The 19530-nt window shown below is 32.6% G+C and overlaps 1 protein-coding gene across 2 annotated transcripts in view; it reads left to right on the plus strand.

The window, feature by feature from the left end:
* The window catches only part of LOC145277906 (NCK-interacting protein with SH3 domain-like), a 421186-nt gene that overhangs the window by 335961 nt on the left and 65695 nt on the right, over positions 1–19530 (plus strand). Inside the window, exons 1-2 of one of the 2 annotated variants that reach the window (XM_080129959.1) lie at positions 16502–17042; positions 17193–17287. Coding sequence is in view for 1 of the 2 variants with exons in the window: in XM_080129957.1 (XP_079986083.1) it covers positions 17193–17287 (95 nt within the window). In the remaining variant the exon portion in view is untranslated. Of the gene's footprint in view, positions 1–16501; positions 17043–17192; positions 17288–19530 lie in introns of those variants that run through there. The other variant, XM_080129957.1, reaches the window with a different exon arrangement.

Raw genomic sequence — 19530 nt, forward strand, 5'->3', positions numbered from 1 at the left:
TCAATATTAAATGTATTCCAATTAATACAAATCATCAATATTAAATGTAGTCCAATTAATACAAATCATCGATATTAAATGTAGTCCAATTAATACAAATCATCAATATTAAATGTAGTCCAATTCATACAAATCATCAATATTAAATGTAGTCCAATTCATACAAATCATCAATATTAAATGTAGTCCAATAAATACAATCATCAATATTAAATGTAGTCCAATTCATACAAATCATCAATATTAAATGTAGTCCAATTCATACAAATCATCAATATTAAATGTAATCCAATTCATACAAATCATCCATATTAAATGTATTCCAATAAATACAATCATCAATATTAAATGTAGTCCAATTAATACAAATCATCAATATTAAATGTAGTCCAATTAATACAAATCATCAATATTAAATGTAGTCCAATAAATACAATCATCAATATTAAATGTAGTCCAATTAATACAAATCATCAATATTAAATGTAGTCCCATTCATACAAATCATCAATATTAAATGTAGTCCAATTCATACAAATCATCAATATTAAATGTAGTCCAATAAATACTATCATCAATATTAAATGTAGTCCAATTAATACAAATCATCAATATTAAATGTAGTCCAATTAATACAATCATCAATATTAAATGTAGTCCAATTAATACAAATCATCAATATTAAATGTAGTCCAATTCATACAAATCATCAATATTAAATGTAGTCCAATTCATACAAATCATCAATATTAAATGTAGTCCAATCAAGACAATCATCAATATTAAATGTATTCCAATTAATACAAATCATCAATATTTAATGTAGTCCAATTAATACAAATCATCAATATTAAATGTAGTCCAATCAAGACAATCATCAATATTAAATGTATTCCAATTAATACAAATCATCAATATAAAATGTAGACCAATTAATACAAATCATCGATATTAAATGTAGTCCAATTCATACAAATCATCAATATTAAATGTAGTCCAATAAATACAAATCATCAATATTAAATGTAGTCAAATTCATACAAATCATCAATATTAAATGTAGTCTAATAAATACAATCATCAATATAAAATGTAGTCCAATTCATACAAATCATCAATATTAAATGTATTCCAATTCATACAAATCATAAATATTAAATGTAGTCCAATAAATACAATCATCAATATTAAATGTAGTCCAATCAAGACAATCATCAATATTAAATGTATTCCAATTAATACAAATCATCAATATTAAATGTAGTCCAATTGATACAAATCATCTATATTAAATGTAGTCCAATTCATACAAATCATCAATATTAAATGTAGTCCAATAAATACAAATCATCAATATTAAATGTAGTCCAATTCATACAAATCATCAATATTAAATGTAGTCTAATAAATACAATCATCGATATTAAATGTAGTCCAATTCATACAAATCATCAATATTAAATGTATTCCAATTAATACAAATCATAAATATTAAATGTAGTCCAATAAATACAATCATCAATATTAAATGTAGTCCAATTAATACAAATCATCAATATTAAATGTAGTCCAATTAATACAAATCATCAATATTAAATGTGGTCCAATTCATACAAATCATCAATATTAAATGTAGTCCAATAAATACAATCATCAATATTAAATGTATTCCAATTAATACAAATCATCAATATTAAATGTAGTCCAATTAATACAAATCATCAATATTAAATATAGTCCAATTCATACAAATCATCAATATTAAATGTAGTCCAATTCATACAAATCATCAATATTAAATGTAGTCCAATTCATACAAATCATCAATATTAAATGTAGTCCAATTAATACAAATCATCAATATTAAATGTAGTCCAATAAATACAATCATCAATATTAAATGTAGTCCAATAAATACAATCATCAATATTAAATGTAGTCCAATAAATACAATCATCAATATTAAATGTAGTCCAATAAATACAATCATCAATATTAAATGTAGTCCAATAAATACAATCATCAATATTAAATGTAGTCCAATAAATACAATCATCAATATTAAATGTAGTCCAATAAATACAATCATCAATATTAAATGTAGTCCAATAAATACAATCATCAATATTAAATGTAGTCCAATTCATACAAATCATCAATATTAAATGTAGTCCAATTCATACAAATCATCAATATTAAATGTAGTCCAATTAATACAAATCATCAATATTAAATGTAGTCCAATAAATACAATCATCAATATTAAATGTAGTCCAATAAATACAATCATCAATATTAAATGTAGTCCAATAAATACAATCATCAATATTAAATGTAGTCCAATTCATACAAATCATCAATATTAAATGTAGTCCAATTCATACAAATCATCAATATTAAATGTAGTCCAATTCATACAAATCATCAATATTAAATGTAGTCCAATTAATACAAATCATAAATATTAAATGTAGTCCAATAAATACAATCATCAATATTAAATGTAGTCCAATAAATACAATCATCAATATTAAATGTAGTCCAATTAATACAAATCATCAATATTAAATGTAGTCCAATTCATACAAATCATCAATATTAAATGTAGTCCAATTCATACAAATCATCAATATTAAATGTAGTCCAATTAATACAAATCATCAATATTAAATGTAGTCCAATAAATACAATCATCAATATTAAATGTAGTCCAATAAATACAATCATCAATATTAAATGTAGTCCAATAAATACAATCATCAATATTAAATGTAGTCCAATAAATACAATCATCAATATTAAATGTAGTCCAATAAATATAATCATCAATATTAAATGTAGTCCAATAAATACAATCATCAATATTAAATGTAGTCCAATAAATACAATCATCAATATTAAATGTAGTCCAATAAATACAATCATCAATATTAAATGTAGTCCAATTCATACAAATCATCAATATTATATGTAGTCCAATTCATACAAATCATCAATATTAAATGTAGTCCAATTAATACAAATCATCAATATTAAATGTAGTCCAATTCATTCAAATCATCAATATTAAATGTAGTCCAATTAATACAAATCATCAATATTAAATGTAGTCCAATTAATACAAATCATCAATATTAAATGTTGTCCAATTAATACAATCATCAATATTAAATGTAGTCCAATTCATACAAATCATCAATATTAAATGTAGTCCAATAAATACAATCATCAATATTAAATGTAGTCCAATTAATACAATCATCAATATTAAATGTAGTCCAATAAATACAATCATCAATATTAAATGTAGTCCAATTAATACAAATCATCGATATTAAATGTAGTCCCATTCATACAAATCATCAATATTAAATGTAGTCCAATTAATACAAATCATAAATATTAAATGTAGTCCAATAAATACAATCATCAATATTAAATGTAGTCCAATTAATACAAATCATCAATATTAAATGTAGTCCCATTCATACAAATCATCAATATTAATTAAAAAAAAATATTCAGAAACATAATATCAGATCCTATGCTTTCCAATAATTTTATTACATATTTTATAACTGTTGCTATTATTCTTCTCGCCTTGCAAATTTAGCTGTACTAAATGTTAGCATATATAAAGTTTATAATTGAATCCGGTTCTTATTTCATTGTTTGGTCTGGATTTAAGTAGGGAATCATTCAAATTATATCGTTCAGTAAAGTGTTATATTCATCTTTTTTGTGTGTGTTTGATTTGGGTCAAAGTAATTTTTTAATGAATATCGGTCAAGACAAAGCATGTAGCTATTTGACTTAAGAACTTAAAAAAATACTATTTCATGATCTAAAACTAGCCAACAATAAGTGTTAGATGGATAGATTCTGATTCCAAAATAACAGCAATTCTTCCACCTTTGTCAGAAGCATCACTCATGGAATGTGAGGACTCACGGATAAAAAAGAGCAGCAAGAGTTATGAGGTTGCTAAAAGTAAACTCAAAGTCCAATTTCTATTCTTATGAAGTTATTTATGTTATATATACCCCTTTTGGATTATTTGGAAACTAATACACTCTATTTTTGTAATATAATCTGAGGGTATTTAATAATAACACTAATAGCCAACATAAAAATAAAAAAAAATATTTTATTAATTTAAGTGAACAATGCAATAGGTAGTTACAGGTTGGGTAACTGACTTACTGTAAAGAGGGAATGGTCAGGCTGTAACTGTACTACAGTTCTACAGGGTGGAACGATAAAATTGTCGCCCTAGAAAAAGATGACATGATTCCATTTCCGTTTGATGAAAACCGACTTTCTTTTTTTTTTTGTTGCAGACCATCTACTAGTTGGCCAGGTATGTACAGATCTCAATAGTGATAGAAGCCTTTTAACATGTCTGAAAGTGACACAATGTTCAATGAGCAAAATTGGAGATGCGCCACTGTACAACTCATGCTCTGGCCTTCGGGCTAAGATCAAAGTGTAGTATTTGTTCTTCAGATGCTACACTTCAATTTTTTGTTCTCTGTCAGCGGAGAAGAAATCCTTCACGACTGAAATAATTTTTATTTTTGTTCCTTACTCCACATTAAAAAGGGACCCTGGTGTCTAACTCTGTCCCGTGGGGAGGTAAAGTAAATAGGAGCTCATGCTTTCTACTGATCTAAATTATGACAACAGGACCATTGCCAGCACCCACAAAATGCATCGCTGGATTGCCATGAATAACAAAGATGTGCTCCGGGTGATGAAAACAAAGTTTCTGGCCACAGTTATGGTTTTTGGTATACTAGAAAATAACCTGAAAAGGCTTGATTTGCGGAAAAACAAAACAATCAAACCAAACATCATAAATAAATATTCGGACATATGAAGAACTTGAAACATAACAACTTTTATCAAAATTACTAGTTTCAGCATTAAATAAATTTAAAAAGGCTTGATATGCCATAAAACAAAGCAACCAAATCATTCCTCTTCATTTATACCCCCCCCATCATAGTAGCTTGTTTAACCCTACAATGCTATGAAAGAGTAAACAATAAGGATTTTAGGCGTTTCTACACTATTGGGACGAAATTTCGGAAACCGTAATACTGAATTTCATATGAAAACAATGTTACCTACATATTCCTCCTATTTTTAAGATGATTATATCAAAAAATTACGAAAATCAATAAGGTATAAAATTATTTATTAAAGAAAAAAAATAGAATTTAATGAAAACGATCGTAAGACACAGGAGAGTTAAAAAACGAGGTGATTTTCCGTTTTGATTTAAACAAGATGGCGGCAATTTTTCACCTGCTAACACGATTAAAGTTGTTTTTTTTTTTAATAATTCAGTAATATTCAGGTAATTTCGACTGCATAATTTGGAAACTACCATTGTAATTTGTTAGAATTTACAAGAAAAATCATTTGAAATCATTGTTTTTTTTATCTGAAAACTCCATTTATCGACTACAAAATTTCGTCCCAATTCTGTAGAAGGACTGGATTTTTTTTCTATTGTAAGAGTCAAGAACCGCAAGGAATATGCTTTGTCCCCATTACTAGTCATTATGGGCGTTTTTCTTTTTTTTTTTTTTTGAAGTCAGCTGAAGGTGAAGGTAAGTGGTTCAAGGGCAATTTACAAGGGGCTTTCAATAATTAATGCTCTTGACACACATTTCATAGCAGTAGAGCAATGAAACTTGCCACAGTTATTTGTATTTTTCTACATAGGAACCACCCATGCATCTCTCCCATCATTTAATGCAGCTCTGGAGATTGTTTTTGTAGAACACCCCAGGTTGGTTCTCCAATCATGGCGTGACTTTGGAAATCAAGACTGCATCATCTGGGAAATGCTTTCCTTTCAAAAACAACTTTATGGCTGGGAATAGATGAAGTCAGAGTATCCAAGATTAAGAGAGTAGGCAAGATGAGGAAGGATTTCATAGCCACGTGTCCATGCTTTTGATCTGTGAACGCTGTGAACCAGAGCATTGTCTTGCAAATCAAACCTTTGCTGTTCTTGCCCTAATTCTTGATTTTGATAATTTCTCTGAATTTCCTCCAAACTGAAACATAATAGGTTCCTGTAATTGAAGTATCCTTTACCAGGAAACCTGTCATCACTACTTTGTTGTGGTCGTAGAAGACTATGAGTTACACCCTTCCTTTTTTGGAATTGGTGAGGCCAAGTGCTTCCACTGCATTGATTGGGTTTTGGTCTCTGGATCATAGTGAGAGATCCAGGTTTCATCTTGTGTGATCAGTCTTTTGAAAAACTTTGATTCATATTCTTAGCACATCAAATTTATCCTCGAGCAATCAATGTATACCCACTTCTGGAAAAGTGTCAGCAAACTGGGAATCCATATGGCAGACACCATATTTATTTGGAAATGGTCATGAATGACAGTTTCCACAGATCCTGTATTAATATTGACCTCTTGGACTATTGGTGAATAGTCACACATTGGTCATCCAAAATGGCAGCCTCAACTTTACTGATATATGCTTCAGCAGAAGGGTGGGTGAGCGACCAGGACTGGGAGCTGTTTCAACAGATTTTTGATTGTGTTTGAATTCACGATGCCAACGTTATACAAGGTCATATGATAAGGCATCATTATCATATGCTTGCTTGACTTCATCCAAAGTCTCTAGTGATGTATGTCCTTTCAAATACAAAAACCTGATCACTGCGTGACACTCAACAGGCTCCATTAAACACTTGACTGAGTTCAAACATCTGTAAATAAGAAACGACAATTAGTTCAGAGCTGAAATTTGCCACATAATCCATAGAGATATAAATCATTACATATGCAAAATTTCAGTTACATTAGACAACTGGAAGTGGGTCAAGAGCATTACTTATTGAACATATCTCATAAAGCAGGTGTATGGAATGATTGTAAAAAAATGATGCGTGAAAAGGGTCAAGTAGTTAAATTTTTTTCCATTCTGTTAATCTTCTTCAGTCTTGATGAGCCATCCTCTTAAGTAATCACAATCTGTTTAATCCACCAATCGTTCGTAATCCTTTCATAATATCATTCAACAATCTCATTAATCCTTATCCCTGAGTGGCTTTTTGGCCTTGATAAGTGGCGAGTCATTAGTATGAAGAAAAAAGATCTATGCTAACAAATAAATAACGATTCTTTCTTTTTATGAAGATTGACCCGTCTTTCAGGTCCACATTTTTTGTTTTCTGTAATTGTTAATCATTATTGACACATGGAGTTGCCTGTCAGCGACCATTAGCCGTGTAATTCAAGTCTTATAGACAAGCTCAGATCTAATAACCTCTGAAAAATATCAAATCTGTACAATATAGTGAGATTTTTGGAAAGCAGGAGACTTGTAGCTGTAGCAGTAGCAGCAATACTTCGCGGTTTGAGATTTTTAATTTTGTAAACTCTGTGCTGATTGGTGCAAGCAGTCAACTTCTCTTTAGACTTGTCCAATCAGACACCATCTCTTTAGCGAGCTGAGCACGTGACAAAGATCATAGAAAGGTTAACTGCACTGTCACTTCCTCTTTCTTGCTATACTGACAACAACTCTCTCTTCTTTCTTTTCCGGCTCTCAGCGCTAACAAACACACATCTCTCTTGGGGCACAACAGAACCTGCCTGGGCCTTTGGCCTGGTGGGGTCAACTATGATTTTGCCATTGCTTATGACCTCACTCAGATTGTTCGCAAACCCACCCATGTGCCCGATACTACTGGTCAATATGCAAGCCTCCTAGACCTTTTTCTCTCAACTTCCCCTGAGCTATGCTCATGTTCCGTTCATTCTCTTCTAGGATCCTCCGACCACTCCGTCATATCAGTTAAGATAAAAATGAAATATAATAAGTCCCCAGACATACTCCTCCACCGTACTGTATGCTGATACTCTATGGCTGACTGGGATAGCTTCCATACATTCATATCTGATTTACCTCTGCATTCCATGTTTAAATAGGATGTGTCCTCTATAGTATCAGATCTGACTGAATAGTTAATTGTAGGCATAGACCAATTCATACCACCTAAAAAATTCCAACAAAAACCTAATAGCCAGCCATGGTTCTCCCCAGAATGTGCTGCTGCTATCGCGCATAGAAATCACTTTTTCCATAACTACCAACGTAATAGATGCACTGAGACTAAAGCTGCTTTCAGGAACGCCAGCAACCACTGTAAAAGAGTAATAAAAAATGCAAGAGAGCTATATGTTCAGTCTGTTACATCCAAAGTAGCTGATCAGCGGCTTGGTTCCCACCAGTTTTGACAAATAACAAATAGGATCCTGAACAGAAGTGTGCATTCTATCCCAACCATTATCAATGGACCAGAGGTCATCTCGTCAGCATCAGACAAGGCCAAACTATTTGCAAAGAACTTTGCAGCTTATTCTACCCTATTCTACATATTTCCTATAACACAGAACACGCTAGGTAACATACAAATATCTGTGCATGAGGTTGCAAAGCTAATCAAGAACCTTGATTCCAATAAAGCAACTGGCCCTGACGGCATCCCAATTATAGTGTTAAAAAAGCTTCAACCAGAACTTGCTCCCATACTTACAAAACTGTTTAAGCGTTGCCTTAAGGAGAAGTGCTTTTCGACTTCCAGGAAAACTTCATCAGTATGCCATGTATTTAAGAATTCAGGTGAAAAGTCATCTCCCTTTCAGTACAGACCAATAAGTCTCCTGCGTGTTATGAGTAAGTTGCTGGAATCCATATTAAATAGAGAAATAGTAAACCACCTCAGCAGAAACAATCTTCTTAGTGACACACAATATGGTTTCTGTTCTGCAAGATCTACCGCAGATGTGCTAACGGTTATATCTCACAGGATTAGTGAATTTCTTGACAAAGGCTTCCTTTCTAGGGCAATTGCTCTTGACATATCAAAGGCCTTCGACAAGATATGGCATAAGGGCCTACTTCACAAGATTTCCAGCTATGGTATAACTGGAAATGTTTTCTCAATCATTAAATCATTTCTCTCCCGTAGGCTCATAAGAGTTTGGTCGATGGACAAAAATCAGAGGCCTGCAGTATTAATGCTAGAGTCCCAACTGGGCCCAACTCTCTTCCTGATCTACATCAATGACCTCCCTAAACACATACTTAAATCATTCGTTGACATCTATGCTGATGACACGACTATCTACGGCAACACATCAAAGGCTGTAAATGACAAAGTTCTCTCTGATTCTCTCTCCTCTGATCTCGAGCGCGTGGTTCAGTGGGGGAAGACGTGGCTGGTTACCTTTAATGCATCTAAAACCAAACTCCTATCTTTACATCATCAACGCTCTGATCCCCATCTGGCATCAATTGAAATGGATGGCTCTTGTCTAGGAGAAGCCCCATGTTTTGACAAGCTTCTGGGTTTGTCCTTTACTCCTGATCTGAAATGGAACACGTACATCAAGTCTGTTGCCAAGGTCGCTGGAAAGATGGTGGGATCCTTCTATCGCTCCAGAAGATATCTCACTACTGAGTCAATTCTCTATCTATATAAAAGCCAAGTATGTCCAAAGATGGAATACTGCTGCCATATCTGGGCAGGAGCTGCTAAAAACAGCCTATCCTGCCTTGACAGAGTACAAAATAGACTTCGTGGCTTAGTGGGGGATGCCCTTTTCTCTACCCTGCAACCTCTCTCCCACAGAAGAGAGGTTGCGAGCCTATCCTTGTTTTATCGTTATTTCCATGGCAGGTGCTCGTCTGAACTCCAATCTCTGGTCCCCCTTGTCAATCTTTAATGAAAAACACCCGTCTAGCTGAATCCACTGTGAAAAATTTCCCCCACACTTTATCTGTGCCTAAATCAAAACGTGGATTCCATGAACAAAGCTTCTTTCTTAGAACTGCACGCATGTGGAACTCTGTTCCCTCTGCCTACTTCCCACCTGACTACAACTTGGATGTCTTCAAGTCCAACGTAAACAAATTCCTAATAAACCGCCCCCTGAAGTAAACACTTCATCAAATCTCCACACTAACGTACTGTACTTGCAATAACCCTTATCCCTGAGTGGCTTCCGGGCCTTGATAAGTGGTGACCACTGTGTAAAAAAAAAAAAAAAAAAACTAAGATGAAGAAACAAAGAATTCATCATGGCTACTAGTTAACTTTCACAGGACTGGCTAACTTTTCATCCCTGTCCATACACAAGAACTCATTCCACTACTCTTTTTCTACATTCTAAGGAAGATCAGTAAATATTAGAATCCTTAGATCATTCGTAGACATTTATGGCAGTACATCCAAGGCTGTAAATGACCAAGTTCTCTCTGATTCTGTCTTCTTTGATCTTGAGCACGAGGTACAATGGGGAAAGAGGTAACTGGTTATTTTTAATGCATCTAAAACCAAGCTTCTATCTTTACATCATCAATGCTCTGATCTCCATCTGGCATCAATTGAAATGAATGGCTCTCATCTTGGGGAGGCTCTATGTTTTGACAAGCTTCTGGGCTTGACCTTTACTCCTGATCTGAAATGGAACATGTACATCCAATCTGTTGCCAAGTTCGCTGGTAAAATGGTGGGATCCTTCTATCGATCTAGTAGATATCTCACTGCTGATGTAATTCTCTACCTATATAAGAACCAGGTACGTCCAAGGATGGAGCACTGCTGCCACATCTGGGCAGGAGCTTCTAGAAAGACCTTATTCTGCCTTGACAGAGTTCAAAATAGACCGGAGTCTAGTGGGGGATGCCCTTTTCTCTTCCCTGCAACCTCTTTCTAACAGAAGAAACGTTACGAGCCTGCCTCTGCTTTATCATTATTTTCATGGCAAGTGCTCGTCTGAGCTCCAATCTACAGTCCCCTTTAGACAAACTTTCATGAGAAACGCTCGTCTAGCTGAAAACACTACCAATAATTTCTCCCACTTTTTATCTGTGCCTAAACCTAAACGTAGATTAGATTTAGATTCCGTAGATTCCATGAACAAAGCTTTTGTCTTAGAACTGCATACCTGTGGACTCTCTTCCGTTTGCCTACTTTCCAACTGATTACAATATCGTCATCTTCAAGTCCAACGTAAACAAGTTCTTGATGAGTCGTTCCCACTTAAGAAATCCAATTCACTAAATTTCCACTTGTAACGATTACTACATTGTCCCATTGACTACTGTACACTTATTAACCCTTATCCTTGAGTGGCCTCTGGGCCTTCATAAGTGATGACTCCTATATTTAAAAAAAAGAAAAAAAAAGAATGGACGTTCGTTATCATCTATTTTACAGACTCCATTGGTTCAGTTATTTCAGAAGAATTCTTGGATTAGTAGATGTAGAACAGTTGATGCAGCAGGATCGGTTAGGAGGGAAAACATGAAAAGAAGTGATAAGAATTGATTAGAGAGAAGGATAAATAAAGACCTGGCAGAAATAGGTTGGTTTTAGTGTTGGGACAATTAATTGGAATCGGAAATTGAAACTTTTTGGGGTATTGGAAAAACTGTGTCTACTTTTTGATGCCAAAAGCGATTCTTATAATAGTTATTTTTTGGTTTTGCTTTTCTTGAAAACTTAATTTTCCATCGTTTCTATTAATGATCAAATGATAAATATTTAATGATTTTAAACTATCGGTAAAATTAAAATCTATAGATCCCCCTCCCCCTCCACACACACCAATGTATTTTTACATTTTGCGAAAATATTACATGGGTTTTACAGTAATTTGAAAGAAGAAAATAGAAAACAACTCTATAACTAAATATATAGAGATTTTAAAAGAATCATACTTGATAATTGTATTGGGATCGAGAATTTAGAACAGAATCTGTAATAGTATCGGAATCGGGACGGGGTGGTGGTGCTAGAATTGTTTCATGGCAGTCAATTCCTAAAAGTTGTCCAGCACATGTCAACATGTGAAACGGACTTTAAAGCGAATATGATGCAATTGTTTAAAATTTGAAAATTAGGGAAACAATTTTTCATACTGATTTCTTTTTCTGATTTTTTTGTTTATTTTGTGTTTGTGTGTTTCGTTTGTTTGTTTTGTGTGCTTTTTATTTGTTTTTGTTTGCTTTTTGTTTTTTTGTTTACTTTTGAGTGTTTTTTGTTTGCTTGTTTTTGTGTGTTGGTTTGTTTCTGCTTTTTTGTTTGTTTTTGTGTTTTATATTTGTTTTTGTTTCAAAATTTGTTATGTTTCTGAATTTTTTAAATGAGAATCGATTAATCATATTCAGATTCTTCAGACTACTATTCTCGTCTTGAGTGTTTTTTTTTTTTTTTTGTTTTATACAAAGGAATCACCACTTATCAAGGTCCAGAAGCCACTCAAGGATAAATGTTAAAGAGTATACATTGGTCAAAAGGACAATATCATAGTAATCGTTAGTAGTGTAAATTTGGTAAATTGGATTACTTAAGGGGAACGGCTCATCAAGAAATTGTTTACATTGGACTTGAAGACAACCATATGGTAGTCAGCTGGAAAGCAGGTAAACGGAGGAGAGTTCCACATGTGTGCAGTTCCAAGAAAGAAGCTTTTTTCATGGAATCTATGTTTAGGTTTAGGCACAGATAAAGAGTGGGAGAAATTATTGATAGTGTTTACAGCTAAATGAGTGTTTCTCGTGAATGTTTAGCGAGAGGAAATCATAGATTAGAGCTCAGACGAGCACTTACTATGAAAATAATGATAAAGCAGAGGCAGGCTCGCAACGTCTCTTTTGTGAGAAGGAGGTTGCAGGGAAGAGAAAAGGGCATCCCTCACTAGGCTATGAAGTCTATTTTGAACTCTGTCAAGCTAGGATAAGTTCTTCCTAATCACAATATTCCGGTCAATGTAACCTCTGGTTTTCTTCAGGTGTCAAACTTGGGAATGTTTCTGTTGAACTAGAGAATCCACACAAAATTTCGGGCAGAACTCTTTTATTTAATCCATGGGAATAGCATGCTCTCGTTCCATCGACAAGATACGCCTGAAGAAGGTCAGAGGTTACATCGGCCAAAACGTTGAGAAAATAACACTCAAGATGAGAACACCAGTTTGAAGAATCCAAATAGTATGAAGAATTTATTACTTGCCTTTGGTAACATTTATTTGTTGTATATTTTTTCATCTCCCTTTTTGTTTTGTTGGTTATTGGATAGAACACACAATTCAGGCACAGTCATCAGAACAATAGTAACTAGAAATTGTTTACCGATCAAATTTGATATTTTATGTGAGAAATTTATTTGCATATAGCTTAGAACTCTGACAGAGGGTAAATTAACACAACATTGAAAAGCGCACTTACCTGGTAGTGGATAAATAGCAGGTTATTTCATTTTCTCGATTACAAAATTATGTTGCATAATTGCATAATTTTGCTACTTCTTCTAAGCCTGGTAGTTAAAATGATGAAGTGGTAGAGAAAAAAAATCTTCTGTGTAGATTATCATTAGTCCTTGGCTTGTCGTTCATTTAAACAATGAATGAATTCATGAAAGTGGATAATTATGATGAAGTGGAAAAACCCAAAATCAACATTCTTTGCTGATTAGAAAGACGATATTACATCTCGAAAAGAACACCTAGGTGTCTCAAAGGTACCTAGACAATGTTGGTGCCAAAACATCTTTAAATTAATAAGAAAATTAATATAAGTCCGTCCTGCTTGAAATCTTGAAGATTTAAGTTGAAACATGCCTGCGCTCGCGGATTAAAATTCAAATCAACGAATGAAAAGGGCTGTAATTAAAAACAATGTGTTAAACCAATCAATCAATGAAGTGACGTGATTCAGGTTGAGTAATTTCTCACATTTATTTTATAAAAGCAAAAAGGTATGTATAAATTCATCGCACGACATATCAGAGTTGATGAAAGTAATATGTTTAGTATCACACCCTATCTCATATTACTCATCGCGTGTCGTCATCTTAAGTGTAAACAAAAATCATATTTTCAAATATCGTTATATTACCACCCATGCCATCTTATTATGTGAAGTTAAGTAATATTAAGCAAAAATTCTCCCTTTTCTTCTTTCTATAAAAAATAATTGCCAGTTTAATATTCTGTAAATTATATGGTGTTTTTAAATCAGACTATCTAGACTAAACTAAAGGCATGAAAAAATATTAGTATACACACCAAATATATGGAAAATTATCGAGTAACATTTTAATAATAAAAAAAATAATAATTTACAAACTCCAAACGATATTTGCATTAAGCCAGCGTGTTATCTCCCTTGTTCTAATATGAAGATGCCACACAGTCTTGTTTGAGGTTTGTTGACACTAACTTTGTGTGTGTGAGTTCATTCCCTACAAACTCTTCAACGACCGGGCTGATTTTAATGAAATTTCACACTTTATGTGCCTGGCAGTGTTCTTACATAGGTTTTGTATCAGAATATCTTCTATAAGTGTCGATAATCGATAATGGAAAAAGAAATCCAATGATACAGGAACAGGCGATTTTGACCAAAGTTAACACCTTATACGGCCTAAGATCATAAGTGCATTTGATAAGTTTTATTACAATACAAGCAGAAAGGCTCAGCATATAAAATCAACAGTAGGTTCTTTGATATGACAGGGGCGCGTTTGAAATAAATGTGGCACAATTAAACAATGATACTTGAATTTTAATTTAAGCCATTATATAAAAATAATCTCATAAAATCAACAGTAGATTCTCTATGATGAATCGATGCCTCCATTCAGTCTCGAAAGACAAAGGATACTCCCTGTAGGACCAGCTGCATGTGTAATTGTGAGGCAAGGCTTGCACAACCGCCAACCACACCTCTCTTGAATCGGCACTGCTTGAGTCCAGTTGCAAGGAGAAGTCCAGGATGACTGGAAACAATGCCGAGATAAGCATAGAGCACATTACAGCACCTAGAAGTCCTAAATGGTCATCCATTTAGTACTGACCAAGTTCAACATTGCTTAACTTCGGTGATCCAGTGGGAACCGATGTGTCAACGTGATTATGCCGTACTGAGATTCTCTACAGTGCAATGTAAACTACACTGTATTATGGATTAAGTCACTGTAAGGAGGCATTTGAAGTTTCCTTCCGGTGCACCACAATGGGTCTTCAGTTAGAACAGGCAATCAACCAATTTGGTTGAAAAGTGGTCGATTTTACGGATTTTGGATGACAATAAAAAAATATGGTGTGGAACATTCATTGATCCTCATTCAATCCCAGACAACGTCGGGTTCCCTGCTGGTATCTCCATAAGGCAAAGTCACTAAATTAAAGCATGAGTAAAATGCGAGAAAAAAAATTCTGTGTAGGTAGTAAGAATGTTTTTTTTTTTTATTATTTGTTAAATATTATAAAATGGGGAATCATTTTGGATTAAAATTTATTGAGAAATACACTTTTCTATTCTATACACACTTACCGTAAACGTTAGTAGAAGAATTTACAAATTATCCAAGATGGCAGTCTTTGCTCTCCTTAGTATTTTTTTCGGTGCACTAATTATTTTTTATTTTCCAATTTTGTGCTTTCCGACGTATGTATCGCTATATAATTAAGCATCATAGAATTTAATTGTATGAATGTAAAAAAACAAACAAACAAACAAAATACTACTGCAAAATTGTTTTTATTTTAGGAAAGTTACGTCCGCACAACGTAAGAGTTAACAAAGCCCTCCCATCCCGATGGTGTTCTAAATTTATTTGGGAATGGTAAACTGCAGAAGTGCAAAATAGTTTTGGTTCTTTTCCCGAATTCGCCCTATATTAAAAAATAAAAATAAGACAAAATCTGTATGATGTATGTACCTCTGATGAAACGGAAATATCACATTCCAAAAATCATGTAAGTTGATATTTTAAAATAAGAAAATCAAATTTTTGCAGTATCTGAGAAATAACTATCTCGCTCGCCATTTTGAAAAATATCTCAAGAAAGGGAGATAAATCAACAATAATGCATGTTGTAATACCTACGAATTCGCAGTAATTACTTAAAAATGATTCTCTTTATAAAGATAAAACTACTTGATCAATTTATGTACTTTTATGGAGTATGATATTTTCCTTTCGTCACGGGTACGCACATTATACATATATTTTGTTTATTTTTGTTTTTAATATAGGGGAGTTCCTGGATAAGAACCATATTTTTAATGGCTTCTAAAAATATTAAACAAATTAAAAATGTTGAGGAAAATGTATAGTTTAGCAGCGTAAATTATTTGACTGACAAAATATTATAAATACTATTTTAATATAAAACAGACTCAAAGGATAAAATAAAAGAAAAAATTTCATTTTTATTATTTTTTCATCATTTCTTTTTTTTTTTATTGGACAACATTCGAGACCACCATATTGCTTTTAAAATTTGTCCTTTCCCAGGTTTAACAGATTAGCCTTTTTAAGGCCAAATTTGGCCTTGTTTTACGCTCTTTAACGAAACCATGTTTTTTGACCGCCATATTTTTTGGAATGAAAGAGCATAAAAAAAGCCAAATTTGGCCTTAAAAAGGCCCATCTGTCAAACTTTAGAATAACTAAATTTTAAAAGCAATACGGCAACCTCGAATGGCGTACATTTAGTCTAATAAAAATGGTGAAAAAATAATAAAAACTATTTTTTTTTTCATGTTTTATTTCAGCTGTTGGGTCTAATAACGTATTTTATATAAAAATAAGTAGTCTTTTTTTAATAATTTATTTTTCTGTCAAATAATTTATGCCTTTAAACTAGACATTTACCAATGTTGACTCAATTGCTATATATCGGCTTACGTCCCAATGCAGTGTATGACGAAATCTACCTCTTAAATGCAAAACATTTTAATATACTTTGTAGATATTTGGGTCTCCATGTTAAACGTTATTCAAGAATCCATTTTATTAGATCTAAATAGTATGGCATTTGTCTGTTTAGACAAAAAAGAAAAAAAAACAATTATGAAAGAAAGAACAATGAATATTTATATGGTTGGTTGAAAAAAAATGAAACAAAAAGTTCTTTGTGAATAATACCAGCTTTGACAACTATGTAGGACAGGGAACCGTTTCTCTTTCGCAACCGGAAGTGCGTATCTGTCTTTTTCTTCTTTTTTAAATGGTACGAAAGAATAAGAAACCAGAGTTGTGGTTCGTTCGTGGATTTATTTACAACATTCCGACGTGTTTCTTTTTGGTGACCTGGTGCTAATCTCAGACTTATTATTTCTTGATTCAGGTCACATGCAGCCAAGTTTTGGATCACATCGAGCGCTCACTGCTCGCCGTCAATGAAGGGACAGACAACTCTACGTTAAAACAGAAGAAAGCACAGTAAGTAACGAACACCTGCCAATACATTTGACCACATGTCGAATTATTCGCGGACTTTTTCTTTTCTGCGACGAAACTAATCGATTTGTTTACCTTTTCTTGTTTATATTAATTTTTAAGAATAAATAGTTGTATCTATCCAACGTTGCCCGGGAATCTTTCATTTTTATTCCGCATTTTCTTTTCTTTTTAAACGGTGCGTTTTCATTGTTTATTTATTTTACGGTAAATTTATACAAATACCGTGACAGCGAATTAGTAGAAAAAAATGTACCCTAACCCTAACCCTAACCCAGTTTTCAGATTCGTGTTCAGCACACCGAAACGTAACAGAATACTACGTAAAAGATTTTACTAATTCGCTGTCACGGTGTTTGTAAGGAAAAGGTTTTTGAAAGTGAAATTTAATTACCGTATCGTTTTGGTCATTAATTTAATAGGTTAAGGAAATCAAGTTCCCTTCTTCGGTGCTAATGCAGAGAGTGATCCGCGCTATTTTTAAATCGTGTTTCCACGTTTAATTAAAGTTTTATGATAGTTTTATTATTATTATTCAATCGTAAGGTTTAAGTACAGAATAGGTACAAAACAGCCTTCCTTCCCCATGTTAAGAATGGCTTTTTTAATAACGTTATTTCAGCACGGATCAATAAGTGCATTAGTACCCCTTCTTTGCTGACATTCTTCGTCACCTAATCTGATATAATGTCATAATCCTGGAAAATCACTCCTGATTTGTTTTACTGATTAACTTTAATTCTGTTATTCTGAAAAACAGTCAAGTGCCTTTGCATATTTTAAAATAGATCAACAGTACTTATGCACTTATGTTACCGTGCTAAAATAATAACGTTATTTTGAAAGCCATTCTTAACTTTGGGAGGGGGGATGTTTTGTAACTATTCTGTACTTCAACCTAACAATTAAAAGAAAAAAAGATACCGTGAAACTTGAATTCAACTTGAAAAGTATCATTTAAAAAAAAAAAAAAAAAAAAGCACGGTAACATTTAAGTTCTTAAACATTAATTAGAAGTGTCTTTTCCAGGGCATTCATTTATGTATCGAATCAAATCAGCTGACGTATCGAACTTGATTTTAACCAATTAATAATTAAACCAAATAGTTATGAAACTATAACTTATTTTCTTAAATGTATGTACAGCCCCCCCCCCAAAAAAAAAACTTTTGAACGTGAGAATTTACCAAGAATTTTAAAGCTAGAAATGACTTTTCTATTCAATAGTTTGAATACTTGCTTAAGGTAAAAAAAAATTTTTCAGTATTTTTTATTTTTTTTTATTTTTATTTTTTTTTTTTTTTTTACGCCCTACCCCCAGAAACAACTCCAACCACCCCATATTATGAACAGCTTTCTGAATAAACACCCCCCCCCAACCTCCCCATGTTTAGAACGGCTTTCGAGGTTGTTTTTTTTTTTCCGAAAGTCGTTCTTAATATGGAGGGGGGGTTATAATACGCTAGGGTACGTCGTAAAAATTTACCTTTTTTTCAAATATTAATAAAATATTAGAATAGTTAGCTTTTACGGAAAAATAGAAATGCATTATCATGGATTTTAATTTGTAATTATATATTTTTCATAGAATATTTTAAAATTACGATTTTTTTTTTTTTTTAAATAAATCAATTCATAATATATAATAAAAATATGTAAGTCACGTAGAGACGAAACCTACACACGGAGTGCCAAGTAAGTGGTCGCGACGCATAACTCTTCTTTATTACCGCTTAAGCATAAATACCGACAACTTTTATGATCAATAATTTAAGTGGTTTTTAATATTCTAAAGGTTTCTCCTGCAATAAATGTTATTTGGGGACAAGGATGGGGGTTGATACCCACCCTCCGTCTCCCCACTCGCTGTGCTTTTATTCTAGTGAACACCAACATCATGTGTACATTTTTCATAAAAAGAGAAGGTGCTTGTTAAGATATTTGACAAATCGATTTTTTAAAATGCTTTTTTTTTTTAAGCAAAAACAATATCACGTACTTAATTTTAATGTCGAAAATAGTAATATATACAAAAATTACGAAAATTCATCGAGTAGAACAACTGTTAAAATAAAGTCTGTCGCTATATAAACGAGTAATCTAAAAGATTCGTTCAGAGTTATGTCCCCTCTTTAGTCTACGTTATAACGTCTAAGAAAAATGCAATTTTACCGAATTGTCCGTATAAATTACTTTTAACTATAACTTGATGAATTTTCCTAAAT

This window comes from Euprymna scolopes, chromosome 6 (genome assembly GCF_053919585.1).
Source record: "Euprymna scolopes isolate OS-2025 chromosome 6, ASM5391958v1, whole genome shotgun sequence".
NCBI classification, from domain to species: Eukaryota; Metazoa; Mollusca; class Cephalopoda; order Sepiida; family Sepiolidae; genus Euprymna; species Euprymna scolopes.